This window comes from Lepidothrix coronata, unplaced genomic scaffold (genome assembly GCF_001604755.1).
Source record: "Lepidothrix coronata isolate B3197 unplaced genomic scaffold, Lepidothrix_coronata-1.0 Scaffold9, whole genome shotgun sequence".
Lineage (NCBI taxonomy): Eukaryota > Metazoa > Chordata > Aves > Passeriformes > Pipridae > Lepidothrix > Lepidothrix coronata.
In genome coordinates, this window is record NW_016690189.1 from 8,411,886 (window position 1) to 8,438,814 (window position 26,929).

A 26,929-nucleotide genomic window follows, 5' to 3' on the forward strand; every position below is an offset into this window, starting at 1 on the left:
AGTATGTTCATCAGATCATCTCAGTTCAGCAGGTGGTCTTTGGCTTAAAAAAAAATAGAGCCAAACTGTCTTTGCATAGTTAATTAGTTTGAGCACAAGATAAAGAAGTTTGAGATCTGAGGCTGCCATGTGCTTGCTATCTATGGCATCTTTCAGAAACAGAAATGATAGCTAAGGTCATTAATAAAAGCAGCTGTTAAATCAGTGACAGATGGCCAAAGCAGTTGTATAGTTAATGCCCTGATCCACGTCAGACAAAATCCAAAAATAATTTAAAAAAAATGTAATGATAATGTAGGAACTAATTCCAGTACACGCATGGTTTTCTTTCCACATCAAGGCATTTTATTGAGGTATAAACTTTGCAGAAGATGAGGTAACAATTTGCATAGGATTTACGCAAAGTAACTTCACAATTAAAATTTAACTGGCATTAACTACTGTCTGTGGAGGATTGATAATTCCTGCTTGTTAAATTCTCCTCGATGCACAGCTCTGTTAATGCTAGGGGTAGGACCATGTCGTAGAAGGTACAGCAGTTGTGAGTAATGAAACCAGTCAGACTGAAGTTGCTTTCCTGCAAACATTACAGCTTCTTTTCATCCGTTGTTGGTGTTAAGAGATGACTGAGACAGACAACGCTTGCTACAGCTTTAAGTAAGCCTGTCCAATTCAAGAAAGGGATGCTAATGTTCTTGTAGCAATGACAGTGGGGTGAGTGTGGGTGTGTTGTTTGGGGGTTATTGAGTTTTTTTGTTTGTTTAAGAAGGCTTTTTTAGTTATTGGAATAAAAAGCCCCTAGTTGTCAAAGTTAGTACTTTAAATTTGGCACGTGAGTTTTAAGTCGTCAGGCTTGTTAAGGCTAAAACATGGAAGTCTTGGTAAAAATACATTCTTGTGTTATTAAACACTCCTCTTACATATTTACATGAAAATAAGTTCATGCTCTATTTCCTCAATTTCAGATTTTAAGAAATTCTATCAACGTATCTTTAGTGTAGCTCCCCTGAAGATTGCAAAAGAATTTCACAGAAAGTTGCCTACAAAAATTCAGTTGCTATCTGACATGTTTAACATTCCTTGCTGGTGAATGTCAGTATTCTAAGAGCTAGTAGCAATTCCTGCAAGACAGTAAGAATCACGGTATCATTAGAACTATACTATAAAATGTACACAAGCATATACAGAAAATTAACCAGAGAAATATCAGTTGTCCATTGAAAGTAACTTTTCTAAACCAATTCAAAAATATTATCAAAATACAAAACCAGCTTAAAAAAATAGCCTGAGGTAAAAGTTAAATGCACATAGCAATCTTTTCCTTAAAAAAATAGCTGTATTGAAATTCTAGGTACTTACAAAGTTACTTACTGTCAATAAACCTTTTACTAACCATTGTAAAGAGTACTTCAACTAATACGAAAGTATATAAACATTGAAAAAGTACAATATTGTACTTTCATTACAAATACATAGTTATGACAATTCAAACCTTTACCATACACACAGTTAACTGGCTTTGGATTAGCTGCTACTGTTGTCCATGGAACAGCCAGCTAATTCTGTGTGCTGCTGACTTTCAGCTGTGCTAGGACATGGTACTTTACCACGTCCATTTGCCTGAGTAAGTCGTTGACTGTAAAACAAAATGTAGGCTTGAGCCTTGCATACTTCTTCCATAGTGCACATGTTGAGTTTGGAATCATTGCAGTGTACCCAAAATCCTACAGTAAGGAAATACACACAAAAAGACCGTCACCAGGACACTGATAAGTAATTGCATTATATTTAACAATTAATTACTGTTCAGTCCCATTTAATGAGTTGTGTACAAATAGTAAACTGTTTCAGTTGATCTAGTTTATTTGCCTCTATTTGTCTTAAAAGCCCAGCTTAGCTTCCTCAGATTGACAAGAGAGTTTATAACCAGAATGCATTTAACAAGCCAATAAAAAAACTGAACTCTTGGTCTACAGAACTGCAATTCTCATTCTAAGCAGTTCAGCTACAAGTGACTCCCCTTTCCTTTTGCGAAAAGACAGTAATCTTGCCAGTTTAGAATTACAAACCCCCCTTTCTCCCGCACTCCCTATTTCACAGCTGATTCCTACCTCCTTCTGAATTGTAGCAGTAGGCAGTGTAGTGCCCTGAGCCAAATCCTTTCCCGTGATGCATTACCACAGCGGACAAGTCGTAGATGAAGCAGTCAGGCCGGAGAGACTTGAGGGATTCTCTGCAGCAATAAGGCTCCATGTTTAGTATTTGGTCAAAACTAACATGCACGCCAATCTTCTCACGATGATTGCGTCCTGACCACCTGGAAAGTTAAATCAAATGAAAACTTACGGTTTTTTTCAAAGAAAGAACACAGCATTCTGAATTATATTTTAACATAACATATTTTCAATATTGTTTTGTGCACAAAATAAATGCTAGGTTTTTTTCTAAGCTTCCTCTTTTCACTTCTTTATTTCAAGACCTTTTTAAATCTGTCTGTGGTACTTATTATCATCTTCTGAAACATCCACCTTAAGGTCTGTGTATGGTTAGCGGGAAGTACTTCCCACCTATTATACCTCACTGGTATTTCTCATTTATCCCATCTCCTTCTCATCAGTTTCCTTTGTATTAGGGACAGACTGTACAAATGTGTGGGCTAAGAGTTCACAGGGATGCAGTGTCTGCTTCCTTACTCGCAGGCTAATGCATTCATGTATTTGGTTATATGAAGGTCATCTGGGACTTCCACTGAATACAATCCAGGTTTGTACATTCATGACTATGAGCATTTACTTTACCTGAAGGTATCACAAGATTAATTTTTACCAAAGGAGTTCACAGCAAGGTTAGTAGTTTTGACCAAAACCACAGATGAAATAATTTTGGTACTAAAGCAGCAAGCAGCTGAATCAAAAAAGTTAATTTCCTACTTATAGCATATCTTACTGATGTTTAAATTAAACAAGAAAAAGAAGTTTCTAGTAACTATTTCTCATCATACTAGCAGAGGGAAATGAAACTGATGCTGAAAAACACTGATCCAGAACAATGGAAGAGCAGGAGTGAATCTGTCAGTTTGCAACACTTTCTGTTGTGGTACTACTTACCTAAACCGTTTAAGGTGTAATCTGAGAACCTGAGGTAGTCGACACACCATAAGCTGCTTCTGAGCTTCTGTGAGTATAACTGGTTTAGAAGAAAACTTCCTTCGTTTTGCTGAGGTCAAACACACAGTTACACAATACAAATCTTGGTAACAGCCCCGTATTTCAGTCTAAGATTTATCCACAAAATTTGTCTGAACCTAAATATCTATAGTATGTGCCTCCTTAGAAAGGATGGACTCTGAGAGCCATATTACGAGGATTATTTTATGATGCAAGTAAAAAATACTTTTGGTCACTTACATTAGTCACCTTAATTTAAAAAGCTGATGGCTTCTTCAGCTCTTCAGCTGGGAGTATCAGAAACCCCATTAGTGTGTGATGAGACTGGACCTAAGAGAAGCATCACACTGCAAAACATCTTGTGAACAATTTAATCTTCTGGGTGGTGAGTAACAGCTGTCAGGTCACCACACCAGGACATAAGAAGAAGGTCTTTGTTTGTAACATAGTTCTAAGACTTTCAGTACTTTCCCTCTATACTTCCATTGTCAGTTTATATTTCACGCAGAGAACGTACACATGAGTACATACTGCCTTTACTCACTGTTGCACTGATCACATGCATATATCTTTCCTTCCAAAGCTTCAGTTTCTGTAAACTTGGCCAGCATTTCTGTCAGCAGACATGGATACTGAGACGACATCATCTCCTTGCCGTTGCAGTGGTACCTCTCGGGAAACTCCAGGGACAGGTCCCAGAAAGGTTCTATGGTATTTGATTTATTGTCACAGGCAAGACACGTAACCTGTAAAAAGATATTTCAGCAGTTGCTTACACTCAAAAATTTACTTCACTAAAAGCGTACCATAACATACTTCTAAAAAAAGATTTTTTTCCCTAGAGACAACCAACATAACCAAAGACAAGACACAGTAATTTAACAAAAGAAATGATACACCTAATTTCTTTTCTCTGAAGCAGCACGTCCAATACTGTTATCACAAACAAGTAAGCGATCTTATGTTTTACTGAGAAACAAAAACAGTGTCAAAATGTTCTGTCTGGGACTGTCCAAAAGAAAGCAGCTGGTGAAGTCTCAGGAGTCTTTTCTCCAAAGGAAAATTTATATGAGAAACTATAGTTTAGGTTAATTTAAAAATAAATAAAAATAAATTAAAAACACACACACACGCACAAAAAAAAAAAAAAAAAAAAAAAANGAGTTGGACTGTGTGATCTCCAGAGCCCCATTCCACTCTCAACAATTTTGTGCACTCCCCTCAGAAGTAACTAGTAAAGGTGTACGCAGTACCAATTCTCTTGTGTATCTGGGTTTAAAATCCAGCCTCTCTAAGGAAGGGAGTCAGCAACTGATCTCATAAATGTAAAACTGTAATTACTGGTAACATTTCTATCTTGAGAGAGATACTCTGGGTTCATGTTCAGACTGGTTGGCTTCCAAATTACTACTCATGGAGCATTGCTCTATGTGTGTGTGTGAGAGAGAGAGAGGTGTTCCTGAACACTTCACTTAAAATAATTACTACACACTTGCTTTTGTGAGTTCCTACAAACACTGATGGCCTATGCAAGGAGAGGAAATTCAGCAAGGGCAGCTTATGGAACTGTAGGCAGCCAGGTAGCAGATATTTGTGTGGAGACATGTCTTAGAAAGGTAGGGCTGCAGCTGAACCTTTCACCTGAACCTGCTTTTCTGGAAGAAAATGAAGATGGAAAGTAGAGGAGACAAAAATTACAGACTCTTGAGGTGCCGTCACATGATTAAACGCAAGTAACTTGGCTATCAGACCAGCTCCTTCTGATAAAAGAGGGTCTCTTACAATATAACAGACCATTCCACCTAACTCTATCCCTGTTGCTGATACAGGTGCTGCATTGCTGGACCCTTAGTGCTACTGCTCTGCAGAACTCCAGGTGTGTTGTGGAAGCCTGACCCCAGGAACAGCTGCTGCTAAAATATGTGAGTGGCTTTGATCAAATACCTGTCTGGTTGCTGAAGGCATACAGCAGGATGTAGGCCTTTGTGCTAGCTATGGTATTTCTGCTCATTTTTTTCACTGGTCCTCAGCTTTGTAATTTCTTTGGCTCCAGCTGGAGCTGTTTTAAATGTAGACTCACGCTGTGGTTATGCCTTGCTCTAGTTAAAGGGTGTGGAGCTCGTTACATGAACTAGTAAGTATTAAAAACTGAAGCACAAGCTGTTGAGCACCTGAATTAGCTCATCTTTGTGCTGGACTGCAGTAATCATCTCTATTCTCCCCACTGCTTGGAGTAGGACTAGAATGCTCTCCTTTCTCCTTCCCTTCTCTTGTCTGACCCAAGAGAGCACCAATGGGAAGAAAACTGAATTTGCTTTTGCAGAGTTAATGATGTCTTTCAGAGAATGCCTTGAGACTTAGTGATGTTTGCTGCAGTGAGAGCAAATGCAGGGGAATAGCTGTAAGCATAGCCTAGGCAATTCTAGTAAAGATGGCAGGATAAGATTTGTTCTAAGAGACTTGAGTATGTGCTTAAGAGTGACCACTGAGACTAAGGAACTCACACCCATGTTGCTCTCTGCAAGTCCAAAGACATTAATGCTTGAGTCTCTTAGGACCCCTACGTATATGGTAGAGATGATCTTGGGGGACGAAGAAGTATCAGAAACCTGAAAGGCAATTAGCATGACTCTTTCCACTTCCTACCTATTTTCTGAACTACCTGTAAGTAGAAAGAAGTGTTTAAATTACATTCATTTCCTCACCAGAAAGCATAGCAGAGAAGGAAAGTTCTTGAAAGACAGCACAGCCATAACAAGTATGTTCATCAGATCATCTCAGTTCAGCAGGTGGTCTTTGGCTTAAAAAAAAATAGAGCCAAACTGTCTTTGCATAGTTAATTAGTTTGAGCACAAGATAAAGAAGTTTGAGATCTGAGGCTGCCATGTGCTTGCTATCTATGGCATCTTTCAGAAACAGAAATGATAGCTAAGGTCATTAATAAAAGCAGCTGTTAAATCAGTGACAGATGGCCAAAGCAGTTGTATAGTTAATGCCCTGATCCACGTCAGACAAAATCCAAAAATAATTTAAAAAAAAATGTAATGATAATGTAGGAACTAATTCCAGTACACGCATGGTTTTCTTTCCACATCAAGGCATTTTATTGAGGTATAAACTTTGCAGAAGATGAGGTAACAATTTGCATAGGATTTACGCAAAGTAACTTCACAATTAAAATTTAACTGGCATTAACTACTGTCTGTGGAGGATTGATAATTCCTGCTTGTTAAATTCTCCTCGATGCACAGCTCTGTTAATGCTAGGGGTAGGACCATGTCGTAGAAGGTACAGCAGTTGTGAGTAATGAAACCAGTCAGACTGAAGTTGCTTTCCTGCAAACATTACAGCTTCTTTTCATCCGTTGTTGGTGTTAAGAGATGACTGAGACAGACAACGCTTGCTACAGCTTTAAGTAAGCCTGTCCAATTCAAGAAAGGGATGCTAATGTTCTTGTAGCAATGACAGTGGGGTGAGTGTGGGTGTGTTGTTTGGGGGTTATTGAGTTTTTTTGTTTGTTTAAGAAGGCTTTTTTAGTTATTGGAATAAAAAGCCCCTAGTTGTCAAAGTTAGTACTTTAAATTTGGCACGTGAGTTTTAAGTCGTCAGGCTTGTTAAGGCTAAAACATGGAAGTCTTGGTAAAAATACATTCTTGTGTTATTAAACACTCCTCTTACATATTTACATGAAAATAAGTTCATGCTCTATTTCCTCAATTTCAGATTTTAAGAAATTCTATCAACGTATCTTTAGTGTAGCTCCCCTGAAGATTGCAAAAGAATTTCACAGAAAGTTGCCTACAAAAATTCAGTTGCTATCTGACATGTTTAACATTCCTTGCTGGTGAATGTCAGTATTCTAAGAGCTAGTAGCAATTCCTGCAAGACAGTAAGAATCACGGTATCATTAGAACTATACTATAAAATGTACACAAGCATATACAGAAAATTAACCAGAGAAATATCAGTTGTCCATTGAAAGTAACTTTTCTAAACCAATTCAAAAATATTATCAAAATACAAAACCAGCTTAAAAAAATAGCCTGAGGTAAAAGTTAAATGCACATAGCAATCTTTTCCTTAAAAAAATAGCTGTATTGAAATTCTAGGTACTTACAAAGTTACTTACTGTCAATAAACCTTTTACTAACCATTGTAAAGAGTACTTCAACTAATACGAAAGTATATAAACATTGAAAAAGTACAATATTGTACTTTCATTACAAATACATAGTTATGACAATTCAAACCTTTACCATACACACAGTTAACTGGCTTTGGATTAGCTGCTACTGTTGTCCATGGAACAGCCAGCTAATTCTGTGTGCTGCTGACTTTCAGCTGTGCTAGGACATGGTACTTTACCACGTCCATTTGCCTGAGTAAGTCGTTGACTGTAAAACAAAATGTAGGCTTGAGCCTTGCATACTTCTTCCATAGTGCACATGTTGAGTTTGGAATCATTGCAGTGTACCCAAAATCCTACAGTAAGGAAATACACACAAAAAGACCGTCACCAGGACACTGATAAGTAATTGCATTATATTTAACAATTAATTACTGTTCAGTCCCATTTAATGAGTTGTGTACAAATAGTAAACTGTTTCAGTTGATCTAGTTTATTTGCCTCTATTTGTCTTAAAAGCCCAGCTTAGCTTCCTCAGATTGACAAGAGAGTTTATAACCAGAATGCATTTAACAAGCCAATAAAAAAATTGAACTCTTGGTCTACAGAACTGCAATTCTCATTCTAAGCAGTTCAGCTACAAGTGACTCCCCTTTCCTTTTGCGAAAAGACAGTAATCTTGCCAGTTTAGAATTACAAACCCCCCTTTCTCCCGCACTCCCTATTTCACAGCTGATTCCTACCTCCTTCTGAATTGTAGCAGTAGGCAGTGTAGTGCCCTGAGCCAAATCCTTTCCCGTGATGCATTACCACAGCGGACAAGTCGTAGATGAAGCAGTCAGGCCGGAGAGACTTGAGGGATTCTCTGCAGCAATAAGGCTCCATGTTTAGTATTTGGTCAAAACTAACATGCACGCCAATCTTCTCACGATGATTGCGTCCTGACCACCTGGAAAGTTAAATCAAATGAAAACTTACGGTTTTTTTCAAAGAAAGAACACAGCATTCTGAATTATATTTTAACATAACATATTTTCAATATTGTTTTGTGCACAAAATAAATGCTAGGTTTTTTTCTAAGCTTCCTCTTTTCACTTCTTTATTTCAAGACCTTTTTAAATCTGTCTGTGGTACTTATTATCATCTTCTGAAACATCCACCTTAAGGTCTGTGTATGGTTAGCGGGAAGTACTTCCCACCTATTATACCTCACTGGTATTTCTCATTTATCCCATCTCCTTCTCATCAGTTTCCTTTGTATTAGGGACAGACTGTACAAATGTGTGGGCTAAGAGTTCACAGGGATGCAGTGTCTGCTTCCTTACTCGCAGGCTAATGCATTCATGTATTTGGTTATATGAAGGTCATCTGGGACTTCCACTGAATACAATCCAGGTTTGTACATTCATGACTATGAGCATTTACTTTACCTGAAGGTATCACAAGATTAATTTTTACCAAAGGAGTTCACAGCAAGGTTAGTAGTTTTGACCAAAACCACAGATGAAATAATTTTGGTACTAAAGCAGCAAGCAGCTGAATCAAAAAGTTAATTTCCTACTTATAGCATATCTTACTGATGTTTAAATTAAACAAGAAAAAGAAGTTTCTAGTAACTATTTCTCATCATACTAGCAGAGGGAAATGAAACTGATGCTGAAAAACACTGATCCAGAACAATGGAAGAGCAGGAGTGAATCTGTCAGTTTGCAACACTTTCTGTTGTGGTACTACTTACCTAAACCGTTTAAGGTGTAATCTGAGAACCTGAGGTAGTCGACACACCATAAGCTGCTTCTGAGCTTCTGTGAGTATAACTGGTTTAGAAGAAAACTTCCTTCGTTTTGCTGAGGTCAAACACACAGTTACACAATACAAATCTTGGTAACAGCCCCGTATTTCAGTCTAAGATTTATCCACAAAATTTGTCTGAACCTAAATATCTATAGTATGTGCCTCCTTAGAAAGGATGGACTCTGAGAGCCATATTACGAGGATTATTTTATGATGCAAGTAAAAAATACTTTTGGTCACTTACATTAGTCACCTTAATTTAAAAAGCTGATGGCTTCTTCAGCTCTTCAGCTGGGAGTATCAGAAACCCCATTAGTGTGTGATGAGACTGGACCTAAGAGAAGCATCACACTGCAAAACATCTTGTGAACAATTTAATCTTCTGGGTGGTGAGTAACAGCTGTCAGGTCACCACACCAGGACATAAGAAGAAGGTCTTTGTTTGTAACATAGTTCTAAGACTTTCAGTACTTTCCCTCTATACTTCCATTGTCAGTTTATATTTCACGCAGAGAACGTACACATGAGTACATACTGCCTTTACTCACTGTTGCACTGATCACATGCATATATCTTTCCTTCCAAAGCTTCAGTTTCTGTAAACTTGGCCAGCATTTCTGTCAGCAGACATGGATACTGAGACGACATCATCTCCTTGCCGTTGCAGTGGTACCTCTCGGGAAACTCCAGGGACAGGTCCCAGAAAGGTTCTATGGTATTTGATTTATTGTCACAGGCAAGACACGTAACCTGTAAAAAGATATTTCAGCAGTTGCTTACACTCAAAAATTTACTTCACTAAAAGCGTACCATAACATACTTCTAAAAAAAGATTTTTTTCCCTAGAGACAACCAACATAACCAAAGACAAGACACAGTAATTTAACAAAAGAAATGATACACCTAATTTCTTTTCTCTGAAGCAGCACGTCCAATACTGTTATCACAAACAAGTAAGCGATCTTATGTTTTACTGAGAAACAAAAACAGTGTCAAAATGTTCTGTCTGGGACTGTCCAAAAGAAAGCAGCTGGTGAAGTCTCAGGAGTCTTTTCTCCAAAGGAAAATTTATATGAGAAATTATAGTTTAGGTTAATTTAAAAATAAATAAAAATAAATTAAAAACACACACACACGCACAAAAAAAAAAAAAAAAAAAAAAAAAAAGGAACAGCTGGGGATTTTAAAGTCATATCCTTCTTACTTTGTAAGTCTTCCAGGGAAGCCTGGATTAGGAAGCACACTTCTTCAAAGAAAAATTAACAGGTAAAAATAATTTATTTCTTCTTTCAGTAAGTGGATCCATCGTCACACTAGGGAAAGGACAAGCAGTAAGACAACATAAATAAAATGTCAAGAAGTGAAGTGAGTCAACCTGGAAAATGCAGATAATACAGCAGCAGACAATTAATTTATGATAACATTAAATATTTAGGAAAGTAAGTTCAAAGCAGTAGCTCCTCTAAGCTGGAAAAGCAACACATTAGGTGTTGCATGCTTCCTATTTAGATAAATACCACAAGTTGTTTGGAACAACTACACAAATATATAGTAATAAAGGAACAAAAATCCATGTGGCATCCAAAGACTGTTATTTCACAGAAACCCCTTTATGCTGCTGCTGTTCTGCATAAATTCAGTGTGGTTCCCTTCAGTTGGGTTAGTAACCCCATACAAATGTGAAAATACACTCAGCTTTGTTAAAGAGCTCCCTTATTTTCCTCTAAAAGTTTGCTATTAGGTAATTATTCACTCTGCTTTATTATTTCATGATCATGTATATAAGGACCGATCTGTCACCTCCTGGTACCTTCCTCCTAGGTGTTCCTGTGAGTCATTATTTCATGCATTCATTAGCTACAACAGCTTATACAGGATCTCTGCATTAGCCACCTAGTGCATGTGTGTATTTATGTTCCAGCATAGACGTTCAGCAGTGGAGTTAGGAAAGCGGCTCACTGCTTAAAGTTTTAAGATGACAATGCCACTGCCTTGTTCTTAGAAAACAAAACTTCAAACTTACATAGCAGAAAAGAGGAGAATCTTCTGTTTTAATTTACACTGACAGGAGCTTCTTTTGTAAGTGCTAACATCTGGCAACGTTTCAAAGCCACAAATTATTAGTAATTCAGGGCTGGAATCTAGACTTGGAGACAAAATGATATGTTCGGCCACAGTTCAAGCTAACTCCAGCATAAACACAGAATGACTAATAGATTTCTGCTGTACAAATGGGTAATTTTGTCGGGCCAAAAGTTTATTTAATTGATGAGTTACTTAAGAATTTGTTGCGCACGAAGGCACACTTAAGATTAATGAGCTCAGGATGAAGAACACACGTGAACTCAAGACAGAAAATTTTAACAAGTTCTGAGGTTTTAAACTTAACATAATATGTTAATAATCTAGATTATTTTAAGATCCTCTTTCCCAACTAGTTAATAAGTATGATCCCAGAAAAAAAGAAATTAACAGACCCAGCTTCCAGTTTTTGCCTCTTAAAAAAACTGAGAAAGATAAACTGATGCAATAGAGCCGCTTCTCATCTCATCATGCAACTGTGAACCAAGTCCCTTTGTGGGGACAAAATCTGGTACTGATATACAGCTGCACTTATTTCCTCAAATCCAAGACAGTCCTCCTCACTGCGACACTGCAGGAGGGTTAAACTCTGGGATTTCTGTACTTGCCAACAGCCAAGTAACCTGACACACTCGGGTAAGCACACGCCCAGCCACATCAGCCACTGTGCGCTGCCTGCTCCTGTGCCTGCTCCTGTGCACACTCCCACTCGGTGGAAAAGGAGAGGGAAATCAGGGCTGGGACAAAGGTTGTAGTATTTTTCTTAGCCAGGCCTGAGCTTACAAATTGGATTCCTCAAAAAGTAGGAGGATCTCTGCCCTTCTGTGGAATCCATCTGCACTGGCCTGTGCATTGGCACTGGCTTCACAACACTCCCATCACTCTTCTTTCTGTCCTAAATGGAACTCCTTTTTCTCACACTCCATCACCATCCACACAGTGCAACCCAGATTTTCTTTTTTCATGAAAGGCATTGAAATTGTAAAATCTGTTCAAAAACTTGAACGAGATCCAAGGTTTTTATAAAAAACAAAACAAAAAGAACCTCAAATGTGAACTCAAAGGGCAAAAACTTTATGCATCTGTCCAATGTAACTTTTTATAGTATAAGTACGCACAACAGTAATAGGGAAGTGAGTCTGCTCTAGCAATCTGGTTCGTGATGTGTATCTTTATGACTATATTTTATAAAATCAGAGTTTGATTTCACTTCCCTGTTAGAATCCGTAATTGCTATTTTAGGAAGCCTTAATGCTGGAGATGTTCACATCAGAGCAAAGTAAGTAAATTATTGGGTTTAGCTACCTAAATCTCTGCCTTATGTTCTGCCCTGACCACCCTCTCATGCCTTGAAACACGGGTACTAAATACAATTGTTTGGTTAAAGCTTAGTATTCAATCATGGGCCAAAGGCCAGACTGAAAAGAGCTGGATCAAATTGCTTGATTCAAGCTAAGCATGGAGACCACTCAGACAAGCATCATTGTGGCCACAATAACTTGATGGACAGCCATTGCCCTGGATGGCATTCAGTCTAAATGCAGCCAAAGAAAATAGTTAACATATTGCTGCAGAAGAAGCCAATTCCATCATCAGCTGTTTTGCCTATTTCCCTGCACTTGGATGGAGGAAAGAAAACTTACCACCTCTGCCCTAACAATTTTTTTTTTTTAGTTTTTGTGCTTTCACTACTAAAGTTTTCACTAGACGAGAAATACATAATTAGTAATTCAATTTTTCCACAGCAAAGTAACTGAAACTGAAGGAGATCTCTAGAATATTGCTATAATATGGAATTCATATGACAGTCTGTGTTTAAAAGGACCCTAAACTTTGTAGTGATGAGCATATAGCATCACCAAAATGATCTTCATTTATTTAGCAGAATAACATAAGCATAAACACAGCAAACTGTGGTCTGTGATTCAATGGCCTCTTACAGATTAATTTAAAATGTCACCATCTAGTTGGAAAGCAACTTGACAATCATTTTGTGTCTCAGGCTAAACATAAAAGCACGAAGACTAATACCAAAATATAGAAATCAGTATATAGGTCATGAATTGGTTTAAGTCCCAATTACCTACCTGAAGTTCTCATCTTTTTAACCGCCTATTCAGTGGGGAACAATTTTCAGCACTATTCTCCCCCAAACTCTAACTCTGCTACCCAAAACTGAAGGCTTTCAAACAACTAAAGATTTCACATTTCCCCTTTCATCAGCCAATCTGTCCAGAAAACACACTTTACACATAGTTTACATACTGCATTGGTTAGAACCTACTTCACTCCCTGGGTCTTGACATATTCATTGCTGAGCACTGTCGTGCTGAGCAGGGGCAGGGGGAAGCATTTTGCTCAGATTCCATCTCAAACATGATAAGGAAGTAATCAAACCCCTTGGGATTTTTTAAGGGTGCCCAGAGATATCAAAAGCTAGCTCTTAGTAGGCATTTCTGTAATAAATACTGGAGCCAATTCTTTTGAATTCTCAGCAAGTTTGCAGGTGACACAGAGCAGGGAGGAGTGGCTGGTAGGCTGGCTGGGGGCACTGCCACCCAAGGGGACCAGGACAGGCCCAGGAAAAGGGACAACAGGCACCTCATGCAGCTTTACAAAGGGAAATGCCATCCTGGACCCAGGCAGGAATCACCCCAGGCACCAGCCCAGGCTGTGTTGGAAGCAACTCTCTAGAGAAGGATCTGTGGAAGAAGCTGTCCATGAGCCAGGGATGTGCCCCATGGAAAAGCAGGCCAACAGGCAGAGCATTGCCAGCAGGTCCAGGGAGGTGATCCCTCCCCCCTCCTCAGCCCTGGTGGGGCACAGCTGAAGGGCTGGGTCCAGTGCTTAGAAAAAGGGTGACACAGATAGGCTGGACGGAGTCCACCAAGGAGCAAGGAAGATGATGAAAGGGCTTGGAGCAGGTGACATACAAGGAGGAGAGGCTGAGAGAGCTGGGAGTGTTCAGCCTGGAGAAGGAAGCTCAAGGTGGATTTCATCCTTGTGCATGTGTGTATATGTTTGTATATATACATACATAAACAGAGACAGACCTTATGGGGTAAGTAAAGAAGCCTGAGCCAGGCTCTTCTCACTGGTGCCCCCTGAGAGGACAAGAGGAAACAGGCACAAACTGAATGAAGCACAGGAGGTTCCCTTCAGACAGAAGAAGAAACTGTTTTTACTGTGAGGATGCTCTAGCACTGGCCCAGGCTGCCACAGGAGGTTGTGGTGTTTCCGGCCCTGGGGCTATGGAAAGAAAACCTGACTGCACACAGCCCTGAGCAACCTGTTCTAGTTCACCCTGTTTTAAGGGGAGTTGGACAGGAAGATTTCCAGAGCTACGTGTGTAGGTACATGTGAAATGTCATGAAGTAATCATAAAAAGAAAGAAAGCTGAGCAACTGAGAGAATTCAAACAATGTTTGGTAACAAAAAGGTTTCATAAAATGACAATTGATCTCCAACTATTGTTTTGCCAGTTATTTTGTTATTATTAGATTCAAATATACCTTTACATCTCTTAATACAAAAATTAATATTACTAATAATTTGCATTATTATTTTGGCATTATTTAAGAGTAGGTTATAATATTCAGAATCATACTGCCTGGCTTACAGAAAAGTAATTTTTTCCTGTTAGTTCTCATGACAAGAGACTTATTTTTTACCTTGGGAAGAAGTTTTAAGGTTTTACCAACACAGAAATTTTATCAACATAGTGACCAAGAAGCACAGTATAGGAAATATCCAGTATCTCTTTTTCTCAGTAACTACTGCTTCTTAGTTCCAGAAAGCTTTGTACTATATGGGTTGAACTGCAGGACAGTTATACTGGGCAATTAATTCGAGACATGTGCTACACTCCAATTCCAAGAGTGCTTCCAAATCAGTGGTATCAAAAACACATTTCTATTCTTTTACCATTTCCCATGTCCTGATAATCTATTAAAATCTAATTACAATCCAAAAGGGCCTTCTGACTTTCAAGAAATCAAACTCTGTGTACTTAATGTTATCCCAAAGGTAAAACAATTTACTTTAAAAGCTGAAGTTTAAGATGTGAGAGCTGTATCTATGTGTCACAGATTTTGCCACCACGATTATCTGCAACTTTCCTAGATCTGCTAAGCTAGCTTCCTAGCTCAGCTAGGTTGTCTAGATCAGCTTACACAAATATTTTGTGCCAATTTCCCTGCTATACCCCCCCAACAAAAAATTAATACTGGTATAACACACAGTTTCTGCTCATATGATTTCTGAGCACACATGGCACACAATTTTCCCAAAGCAGTGCTGAAAATGTACACTTATTTTGAAAGCTAAAATCTTCTATTTCAATTTCTAGATTTTTAGAAATACATCTGTCCACTTCCTTGCTTAATATGGACAAAGTTTGAAATAAAGATACTTTAAAAATTGTTGCATACTGTGCTATTTAGTTGGTACTATTCAAAAAAACACAACCCAGAAGAACTCTTGTCTTGAGAGAGACAGTAGTGAAGATACTTGAGCTCTTGAAGTATACTTTAAAGATCTGTGAACCAGTGTGGGTTAGTTCACCACTGCCACATAACTTCAGAGTGCAGTAGTTTCTCCTTTCCCATTGAAGGACTGAGGACAGGAGACAGAAAGCACCTTCCATAAGAGTACTAGCACTGAGAGATTGAAAACAACTAGTATTTTAATAGAGATATTGGCATCTGCTTACAGTCCCAATGGGTTTCAGAGGTATGAGCCACTGCTCCAGCAGATTTGCCTCTGAAAGAATAGGTTTACAAGGTACAAACTCCTTTTTCAACTAAATGCAACAGCACGGCTTTCTCCAGACAATCCCTGCATGAAGACTAGCATGTGAAAAGACAGAAGGGGAAAGGTTTTGTAGCTATATATCTGATCTTTACTTCCCTTGGATGTACTAGGTATTGAAGTTTCACAGTCTATACTGCAGAATAAAAAGCTGAAATCCTAAAACGAACATTAGAATAAATATAAAATAAAAAAACAGAGGCAATCTGCTCATGCTATTCCTGGAGTTACCCATTACCTCGTCTAGTGCTCCATAAAACAGTAAAATATTTCAAGCAGCAGATGAAGAAGACTTGCTTTAAATCAGCTGAGAACACAACTAAACAAAAACAACTCACCCATATAAAATGTGTGATTGTTTTGACATCACCCAAAGCTTTTTCTAGTTATCAAAAAGTAATCTGCCTAAGATTCTCACACACTCATTTCTCTCCTTTCTTAATATTATATCCTAAATTCAGTTAGTGCTGAACTAGGCAGCCATTTCAATAGCAACAGATTGATGGCACACTCAGGATTATGACTTCCCTTCAACTTAAATTAGCATAGCTGGAAGAGGGGGGAAATGTTTTATTGCACCTGTGAAAGAAATGCAAAACCTAAGTAAACACACAGCTTATCTGCATTGTAAGTGATCCTCTGTGTACTGGATCAAGAGTAGTTCATAGTATTCCTGAGGCTTGAAGGTCAGGAAAATTTACTTCACTGCACTTGAGTATCTCATAGAATCAAATATCTTGAACTGATATTTCTATACAAAGGGAAATTACAGTAACTTTTTAGTGTTCTAAAACGGAAGGCAACTGCACACAGAAATGTGCTTTTCAATTCCCCTTTTTCATTGGAGTAAGATGTAACATTAAATACTGTAGACTAAAATTGCATCCTATTTTTAATAAATGCAGCAGGCAATGGCTCCAACTATCTTCTAGAGAGAAACTGTAATACTGTCACAGCTTGTAGGTAAAGTTAAGCCTACAAGGACTATTAGTACGCTCCTTGCTTTTAAAAGCTTGACAGAGATGTGATAACATAGCAAGGAGTCTGGGGTTTTTTTCCAGCCCTGCATGGATGTTTTCTTGCCCTTTTTGTTAACTTCATTAAAGCTGTTCTGACAAATGCACAGTGAAATCATGATGCAGGAGTCTTACTGAGGAAAGGAAAATAATTGCTTAACAGTTTTTAAACCTTCCCTGTGCAAACACCAGGGACGGAATCATTAAGATGACCTGAATATATTTTACAAGGAAGAAATGTAAATCTTCGAGGGTTGCATTTGCCTTATAAAACTTACCATATTCAAAAGTGCTAATGAAGATTAAACTGAAACAAAGGAGTGTCAGAAGACAAAGGAACATCAGAAGGGGTAGGGTGTTGGACAGTCTGTGGGAACTGCCTAATAAGACAGCAAGAAATTACTACAGATAACAGTCTCAATACTCTTTTTCTTATTCCTCTTATTTCAGGCATTTGAGTTCATCAAGGCTGTATTTTGCACTCAGACATTGCCCAGCTGCATTAAGAGCTGTGTGTTGTAGTCACAGAAGTCACAGGATAGCTCAAAACTATTTAATTCCCTTCTAGTTTTATTCAATAGTGTGGCGTTTGTTTGTTTGAATTTACTCAATAGTAATTCTCACTATTCCCCTCCCTGCTCTCAGGAAGGTGGGAGTCTTTCTAGTCACAAGCCTCTTCACAAAACAAAGCTAAAAATATGTGAAAGAAGTGGTACTATTGAAATGATGCTTATGTCTTTAGAGCCTTGAAAACTTTTACCAAAATAATGAATCCTGTAAGGCTTGGAATGCAACCAAACCTTGTCAGTATTCTTAAACAATTACTTCATTTTACTAATAAAGTTCCTATTTCGGAGAGAAATGGTATTTTCAAACAAAAAATCTTTAACGACACAATACACTAGACACTTAGAGTAGACAACACTGATACAAGATATGTTAACTACCCCAAGGAAAGGAAGTATGCCAACAGAAATGCTCTTACACTGGGCTAGACAGAAGGTAGAGGATGATCTGGTTGTATTAGCAGATCTAATTTCTAGATACTAGTTTGTAGTAGTTTCACAAAACCTAAGATGACTAAAAGCAAACATGTGCTGCAAGCAACCCTGTTACCTCATTATGAAGTTTACAAGTATTGTAGCAGTAAACAATTCTACCTCAGTCAAAACCCACTTGGATTTCTAGCTTCACATATTAAAACATCACTCAGTCAGATTACCAGGAAGAGACACATTTTTAATTTGTGTTAAACCTCTTCTTTACACATCATATTCACCAAATGCCTCTGCACTCCCTCAGTAAGGTGTGCATGCATACTAAAGTTCAATTCCAGGCAGACAAGATTTTCCCAACTTCTGTTCCTGATGCAAAGTGGTTAGATTTTAGATTAATTCAGAAGAAACAAGCATTTGTTTGTTCAGTCAGTTCTCACACATCTGTACACGCACACAGTTGGGATATGCATCATAGTAAGTAAACACATTGAAATACTTAACAGGGAGCCAAGAAGACAAAAAAAAAAAAAAGAGAGTAGTCATGCAGAAAAAAGGAAAACCACCATTGCCTCCACCCCACAAATTTGATTCCTGTGTTGACAGAGCCTTCTGTATCTTTGTGTTGTAATAGAAAAGAAGTATGAAAATCATGACATGCAATCACTCAGTGGTAATGAATCTCAAATTCAAGCTATTTACTGAAATAACATCCTGTTTGACATCCATTACCTAATCAGTTTCAACTAGGATGAGATTTACACCTTCTGTAATACCTTTTATCACTATAAGGATAAACTAGATACTTAAAATTGTAAATTCTTTACTCCTTCAAATTATTTGGTGCTTAACAGTAAAGACAAATATTTCTCAGTAGTTGGAAAGGTGTGTTTTAAAATAGCAGTTTTAACACTTACGTTTACCAGATGAGTCTTCTATTGATAGCACTTTTCTTCTGAAGCTCTGTGTATTATATCCTCCCCATCCCTCCTCGGTAGTTATGAATGTATGAACCTTTGAAGTATGTCCATCACTGACTGACTATTATAAATCCAGAACCACAAATCATTACACACCTTAAAAAAAAGAAAATCATAAAACTTACCTGACTCAATAGCTGTCCATGAAAAATGTTGTTAACCACAGTCAAAACCTGTTTTATAAGTTTTCTTTGAGAAGCAGGGATAAGAGCTGGGTATCTGGTCCCTGTAGCCTCCAGTTCCTGCTGTACTTTATCCAAAAGTTCACAGAGAAATTCCTGAGCATCTTGTTGGGCATATCCTCTGAAGCCTGGAATTAGCCTCCACACAGAATGAAGCATGGCAAAAGGAGACACCAGTGCCCATTTGCCAGACCACATAACCTGGAACAGAGTATGCAGCTCATGACAGAGAGAAATATGCTTTGAACTGGGCTCCCTGGGCTGAATGAGTTCCATACTTTTTGATGCTCCTCCACTTAATCCAGAGGATAAACTAGGCCGCCTCACAGATCCCTTTACTTTCTCTTGGTTCTCATTCACATGTAATGTTGAGGCAGCTATTGATGGGTGTTTAGACGAAGATCTTGTTTTACCATTGGTTGCTGTTGCCAGCAGTTCCTGAGTTTGATTGAGATCAAGCTTTAAAAAGCACTCTCGAAAAATAAGTAAGTGACTTAATACCTGCAGGACAGAATTCATATAGCATGTATTTCCCAGGTTTCTCAGTCCTGTTACCCCAGGAGTCACTGTGGGCCTTCGTTTAATTGGAGAGTCACTTATTTTTTTCAATCTCAATTCATCTGAGGTATATGTCTCTTTCAACTCTGCCACAGATTCCATGTTCTGTGATGCTTTTTGAGGGCAGGGTTCTGTTTTTGAAGACATTCTAATCTGATTTTGTAAACGACTGCTCTTTCTTGGAGGCATCTTTTCCATCTCTGCTTTCAACTCCCGCTTTCGTTCTTGCCTTCTCTTCCTAGCTTTGTCCTTTTTTTCCTCTGCTTCTTCCCGACGTCTTTCTTCTTCCAAAATCCTTTTTCCAGTAGGTGTCAGCTCAAGCCACGATCTGAATATTTTGCCAAGGAACGCGCGCCGTCGGTGCCAGAGAGCTGTGAACATTCGATCTTCATTCCGAAGCGTGGCTTGGGCACCGCCATGTGAAAGGTAGGAATCATCACTTGTACCCATAGAACGCAAAGTCCTCCCGCTCCGAGTAGTGCACTCATAGTTTTGACTCTTGATTGCACTTAACGTACTCCGCAACAGCTTTAAATCACCAGTTGCGTTATCGTTGAGAACGTAATCGTCGCAGAGATAACAGAAGACATACAGATCATTTACTTCCAATGCCACGGGGTGCCTGCTCTCCTGAAAGTGCTTTAGTGCATGTTCTTCGATGTATCTTCCACATGCCACATGTGAGCAGCTGAGGCACGCCCACACAGATTCCGTAGTATTGCAGTCCATGCAATGCCATTTCTGTGGATTGAGAATGGAGTGATCTTGGGCCAGTCGCAGACGTCCTACGTGCTTACACTTATCCATTGTTAAAACTGAAACTGCAGAGATATGCTGGCAAAACACATCATCCAAACTGTTTTCTGTCCATGATATTTCAATCTGCAACTAAAAAAAAAAAATATATAAATTACAGATCATAAATACTCAAATGTATCCCTTTTACAGGAGTCAGTATACCAAATTCATACCTGAGGTTAAGATCATGACCATCATCCAACTAAGTCCCACCAAGCACATGAAAGCAGTCAGTTATGTGGAGCCACACCTAACACCATCATCACCAGTTCAACATTTGGACTAAATTGTCTGAATACCACTGTTGATATTCCCAGTACCTTCTGGCCAGTCAGGACTGAAGCATACTAGCTACAATTTAGGCCTGGGTTTGTGGGGTTTTTTTCAAAGGAGCACTGATTTGGTTAAAAGACACTGTTACAGAGTTTGGATACAACCACAAAGTGAAACTGGTCACCCAGAGAAGCTGTGGATGCCCCATCCCTGGTAGAGTTCAGGGCCAGACGGGACTGGGCTTTGAGCAACCTGGTCTAGTGGAAGGTGTCCCTGCACATGCCAGGGGGTTGGAGTAGATTACAGTCCCTTCCAACCCAAACCAGTCTGTGATTCTATGATTCCAAAATTCTTCTATTAATTCTATTCCTAAGCATACAGGTGCAGAAGTGCAAAGGTCACTTATACAGTGCCAACAGTTCAGATAAATGAGGCTTTATACAACTCGAACCCTTTATTAAACCACACCTTTAATTAAATCACTGCCCCTCTGTGCTCAGTCAAGCCCATTATACCATTTCTACAATAATGTATCTTAAACAACTATGTTTTAACATGTCATCCTAACACCTCTGCAAGAGTAACTTGGAAAAGCAGAACTCAATTTGTTAATATGACAAAAATAGTAGATATCTACCTCGGTTGCTGCAAACTTTATAAAAACCTGCATTTTGAACCAATATGTGTCTTCAAAAGATCATTTAAAAATCTCACTAGCACTGGCTTACATCCTTTATTAAGTTTATATAGTTGCATTTGTTTGTTCAAAGCTGCTGTTTTTGCTTTCTCCTATAAGGTGCATTTTCCCAAAACAAACAGGCTGGCTCTGATTAACAAAAATTAAACAGACAGTGAAGCATTCTTTACATTTTTACCATCTTTCTTTGACTATCTCTTGTTTAGATATATCATCTAGAGATAAACGATAATGGTGCTGTGGTGTGTCATGAAGTGATTATATTTGATCTGGGGCATTCGTGCCCACCACGACTGACTAGAAGGGCCAAATAGCACCAGCACCACTGTCATTATGCGCAGTACTTGCCAGATGAAACAGCTAATTCACTTGAGGAGTTCCAAGGGTTTGTCAAATATCCAGGCTATGCCAAGTGAGACAAGTCATGCCATTACAAATGCATGCTGCAGACCTGGCCTAGGCTGTACAATATCAAGGTCCAGGATTCTATGCTTTACAGATAAGCAAGCCATGCTACAAAAGTACTAAATGATTTACACAACTCTGGATAGAACCCAAAAAATTATATTCCAGCTATTATCCTTAAATATGCTAATATTTATCAATTTTTTCAATTCTGAAATACATGGAGAGGTTACTCAATGTAGAACAGATGTTTAGTGTAAAATAAGCGTTAGATAGAGGGAATCCTAACATACAATGACACAACATCACTAAGGATGGCAAACAGGTAAAAGGTTACAGCTGGCTAGGAAAGAAGCTTTAAATTTCATCTGGTACTTAGACAAAAACTGTCGTTAACAGATTTAACAAAAAATGTCTTTGTTTGGTCAATTGGCCCACAGCTAGTGCCTTATAAAATGTTCTAAAACAGACATCAGCATAAGAGCTGTAATAACTCTCTAAGCACATAATCACATTGCACGTGTTGTACAGATCTTATTCCGTAACGGAGAAAAGGCTGAACCAGCCGTAGTGAAACTAATACAGCATATACAATTTTACATGCCCCTTTTAATCATGCTCATTCATTTTAGCTAAGAGTTGTCTCCAGTCCATACTCACTACACCAAAGAATTTCAGGCACCAGGACCTCTGGGTACTCACACAGGAACTCCCAGATTAAGTACCAGACACAGGAGGTCAAGATGCCTTGTGTGCTATGGTCAACAAATCACAAAAGTGGCTCGCTTAACTTTTTCAGCCTGCTAGCATCCTCGATATTCATTCTTTTTAAAAGGCAATCTATTTGTAGGTACTATGTAGATTCTTTTATAAAAGTTGTGCGTAGTAAGTTTGCTTTTTATACTGTCTTTATAAATAAGATCATTAGCACTATCCCACGTCTTCTAGTCTGACAACCTATTTTCCCCAACAAAGCCGAGCTTTTATAACACTGATAAAATGCACATAAATTTCAGAGTTGGACTATGTATCTATGTACACTAATTCTTCCTGGACTATTGAAGTAATACCTACATAAAGCGTGTTGCAATAATTAAATATGGTATACAGAATTTTAAGTGACAAGACTCCTATTTGTGTTTTTGGGCTGAGATAAATAGATTCCCCTGCATATTAGTAACGGTCCTTTCCAGCAGACCAGGAAAAACCACTAACTCTGTCTTCCCACAGGGCTGTCACACACAGCAATGCTGTCAGTCAGAGAAGTCGGACAGGTCAAACCGTTTTTAGTTTTGTTAAAGTCACTGTGTAAACACCGTGCCTTATTTTTCCTTCTTTTTAATATTATATGGTCAGAGTTAATTTTTTTTCTCAATTTTAAAAACATTATCAAGACTGAAACTATTTACATGCCTCAGCATAAGCAGATATTGGACTGAGGACAAAAGTAGTCTGCTGATTTCAGGACGACCACTGTGTAAACCAGGGTTGCACAATCAATCTCTTCATGCAAAAACAACACGACTCTACGAAAGCGCAAGATCAGCGCCTTAAAGAGAAAAACCTAAAACCCCAGCTCCCCCACCAGCAACCAAGCCAGCATGACATTTTCCCACCTACGTCGATGTGTGGAGAAAGGAGACAGGGTGGAAGGGGGAGGGGGAGGAAACATCCTGGCATGGGAGTCTTTCTCTGAAGAAAATGTAAAGAAACCAAATTGCAGGGTTTGGTCAAAAAGACTGCAAGAAACTTAAAGGGTACAAAAGTGAGATCAAGAAAACTTCAGATGAATGTCAAGCAGCACACTGACAGCATGAACGTTTGAAATACTGAAACAGTACATCAACTCACAAAATTTAAAAACTGTACCTTAGAATCAAGACTTGGCAAAATACAATACCTCAGGGAAAAAATAAGGAGTGAAGTGACAGATAATGGTGGAAGAAATGTGAAAAATACTACATACTCGTTCCCACACCTACTAGAAAGCTGCAGCAGGAATAAAATAGTACAAGCCAACACTCCGAAGTTAAAATTCCCTAAAGGAAGTTATTCAGCCCTAGTTTCTGCATTCTTCTCTCCTGAGGTTCAGTTCTGTGCACAGACACAAAGAAACTTTGAATTAGTTGATCAGCGCTTCAGAGATCAAGCCCCCACTGTGTTCTTACTACAGACCTGAGCAGAAGTAGTAAGCAAAATAGCAACTACTAACATACAGAACAGTACTACTGAAACCATTAAGTTGTCTGGGAACCCAGAGACATACAGAAGGCTTTTCTTGCACCAAACTTTCACAAGCTAGAAACAAAGATATATGGAGAAGGATTTTTCTTATTGAACCTTTCAACCTTACTGACATGTTTCCTTTTGTTTCACTCAAGAATGGCTGGTAAAACGTACATTTTTTGGTAATTCATGGCCTGAAAAAATATCTGATAACAAAAACAACTTAAGTAAAACTGATGGTTTTCTTCCATTTTTGTTCCATGTAAACAATAATTTAAGACTTTAAGAATTTAAGATTCATTTTCACAGCTGATAAATTTAAAAAATGTAACTCTAAATATACACAGAAGGAAGTATTTTCCCCTTATCACTACTTTTGTAACTAATGGCTTGGCACATAAATGAGAAGTCTCAAGCCTTAGATTAGAAATGCAATATATAGTTTTACAATTATATATCCACAGACGTGTGCATGTGTGTGCACGCTCTTGTGCCCCTTTTATATTCTGGCTTTTAAATTCGATGATAGTTTAACAACTGATTTTCATCAGGTTCAGATTACTTCTTTTAGTATCTGAAAACACAGGAATCGTGGGTACTTGAACAAGTGAAAGTTTTAGATAACAAGTATGCTAACTAGAAGGCAACTGTGCTGCTTTACTGATTTCTTAAACTAGTTTTCTTGAAGAAAAAAACTAAACGAAACACTGATGTGCATAACTTCCAGCTGCAGTACAGTCCCGAAGACATAACAGTAAGAGTTAAAATCAAAGCAGCACTTAAAAAAGAAATTTTTGTATATTATTTCCGATTCTTAAGAGGACAGCCTTTGACAAGAAAACCCCCAGCCTCATTTCTCTGGAGCCATGCAGATCTCCTTTTAACTTTTTTTGCTCTTTTTTTTACCAACTAAGGAATGTACATCCAGCGTGCTGCCTAGAAGTGGCCATTTGCACCAGGACACTACAGACAGCGGCACAGCTTTACATTCGATGTCTCCTACAGCAAATAACCGCACATTTCCTGCAGCGGAGAACTCGAGGTAAACAAACAATACAGATTGAAGTACTTTTCACAGAAGCACGGAAAACACGGCGTTTCTTACTGGTCGTAATTTACACTTGACAGTTCTTCCCGTTTAGAAAAACGAGCATCTCTGACTGCCCTGACAGCTCTCGGGGAACGCCTGGCTCCTGTTCTGACTGACAGCCCTGCAGACACCCCGGCTAAACTCGCCCAGGGCTCGATGCCGCGGTACGAGCTGTTTGGGTAGAAGGTCCAGCGCTTCCCGGCGTATCGCGACATGGCGCGACTCTTCGCCTCTCGCCACCACAGGCGGGAGACTCGGGCGGCGGGCCCTCGTCACCGCCACCCTCTCCTCCTTCCCCCGCTCTCCCTCACCTCGACGCCTTCCCAGCCACGCCGGGACGAGCGAAGGGACGGGGCACGGTGCAGGGGTTCCCCGCCACACACGGCGGCGAGGCGGCAGCACGGCTGCTGCCCGGCGCGGGAGGCCGGTCCCGGGGCCCGCTCCCCCGGCCCCACGCAGCGCCCGGCTCGCCCCCGCGGCAACGAGCGCCTCCTGCTCAGGTGCCGCTCCGCAGGCACCGCGCCGCCGCTACCGCCCCTCCCGGGAGAAAGGCGCGGCCGTCCCGCGCTCCCCCCCGCGGGGCACCTGCTCCCGCGGCCCGGCCCAGGGGTGTCAGCGCCACCGCCCCGCTCCCGCTCCCGCCCGTCGCCGCCGCCGCACGCACCCGTCACCGGCCGCCGCCGCCATCTTGGGCGCCCCGAACCGCCGCCGCCGCCTCGGAGCGGCCCCTCGGCGACGTCAGCGCCGCGCGGGGCCGCCCCCGCCCGCCCCGGCCCCCGCCCGGTGCGGGGCTCCCCGCGACCGCCTCCCGCCGCCGAGGGCGGGGAGCGGAGCGTCCGGGGGCCCCCCGGGGAAGCACGTTAACACCCCGCGCTCACCCATCACCCGCAGCCCCGCGGCCGCCCCAGACCGCCGCCCCACACCCACCTGCCGATCGCCATGTGCCGGTGGCGGGTCTGTCACCAGATTTGTAGTGGCAACCGAAGTCCTTCCCACGTCCCCTCCCACCTCCCCCGGCCTCCCCCGCCCGCCAGGCCGGTCCAGCGGGGCCGAGCGGGGAGCGGCGGGGCCGCTCCCCGGGCAGGGGCGCTGGGGCGGGCGAGCGACGGGACACGGTTCCCGAGGCACCGGGGGACTGCTGCTGCCCGGGCCCGCGGGACACCTGTTGGCCCCGAGATGGGTCTGTACTCAGCCGGGAAGGAGCAGGTTCTCGCCCTCCCCCCCCGGCAGCGGGTGTCCACATTGTCCTTCCTGCATTTCACTCGTGCTTTGTCGTTGGTGTCGCCGTCCTTGCGCGGGCACGGTGCGAACTCTGGCTGCGTGGGCTGAGCAGAGCTGCGCCCCAGGCCTCTCCCGGTGGCTCCCCCGGCTCGCAGGTGCCGCCACGAGCCATCTGTGGCCTGGCCGCTGCCTGGATGTGACGGTCACACACAGACTGTAGCGGGGATCTCAGCCCGTGAAACTCCTTCACATCGTCTCTCTCTCTGCGTGTTGTTTGTGAAAACTTGTGCAAAGCAGCTCACACAGAAAAAAACCCAAGCTCCTATCAGGCCCCTGTTACTCATCTTTTTTCAGCCTCAGGTTTCATTACAGAAACTTAAATAGGCAAAAAACTTGTAAACCCATGTCCCGCAGATGTCCCGTTTTGTAAATTTGAGGCATCTTTACGCTGGTCCTTTTAGAACTAAAGTTTCTGAAGTGCAGCCAGCTCTTTTTAGCTCTGCCAGCACT

At 40.4% G+C, this 26,929-nt stretch overlaps 2 protein-coding genes across 7 annotated transcripts; both read right to left on the minus strand.

Moving 5' to 3' along the window:
• Positions 1-322: 322 nt before the first annotated feature.
• LOC108492333 (ubiquitin carboxyl-terminal hydrolase 44-like) lies at positions 323-4,177 on the minus strand. 3 transcript variants are annotated; one of them, XM_017804582.1, is made up of 4 exons: positions 3,712-4,177; positions 3,108-3,186; positions 2,112-2,317; positions 323-1,724 (listed from the first exon to the last, which is right to left on the minus strand). In XM_017804582.1, exons 1-4 carry the CDS (start codon positions 3,812-3,814, stop codon positions 1,525-1,527), a joined length of 588 nt encoding a protein of 195 aa, XP_017660071.1. In that variant the 5' UTR covers positions 3,815-4,177; the 3' UTR covers positions 323-1,524. The 3 variants fall into 3 exon arrangements, with proteins under 3 accessions (XP_017660071.1, XP_017660073.1, XP_017660070.1); XM_017804584.1 differs by having other exon boundaries at positions 3,108-3,216; positions 3,699-4,177; XM_017804581.1 differs by having other exon boundaries at positions 3,108-3,216; positions 3,712-4,169.
• Positions 4,178-6,247: 2,070 nt separating this feature from the next.
• Positions 6,248-26,205, minus strand: USP44 (ubiquitin specific peptidase 44). Of its 4 annotated transcripts, none has more exons than XM_017804483.1 (6): positions 26,126-26,205; positions 19,095-20,597; positions 9,636-9,837; positions 9,032-9,140; positions 8,037-8,242; positions 6,248-7,649 (listed from the first exon to the last, which is right to left on the minus strand). In XM_017804483.1, the coding sequence occupies exons 2-6, from the start codon at positions 20,514-20,516 to the stop codon at positions 7,450-7,452; spliced, it is 2,139 nt and encodes a 712-aa protein (XP_017659972.1). In that variant the 5' UTR covers positions 20,517-20,597; positions 26,126-26,205; the 3' UTR covers positions 6,248-7,449. The 4 variants fall into 4 exon arrangements, with proteins under 4 accessions (XP_017659972.1, XP_017659974.1, XP_017659971.1 ...); XM_017804485.1 differs by lacking the exon at positions 26,126-26,205 and adding an exon at positions 25,863-25,938 and having other exon boundaries at positions 9,032-9,110; XM_017804482.1 differs by lacking the exon at positions 26,126-26,205 and adding an exon at positions 25,863-25,938.
• Positions 26,206-26,929: the final 724 nt, after the last annotated feature.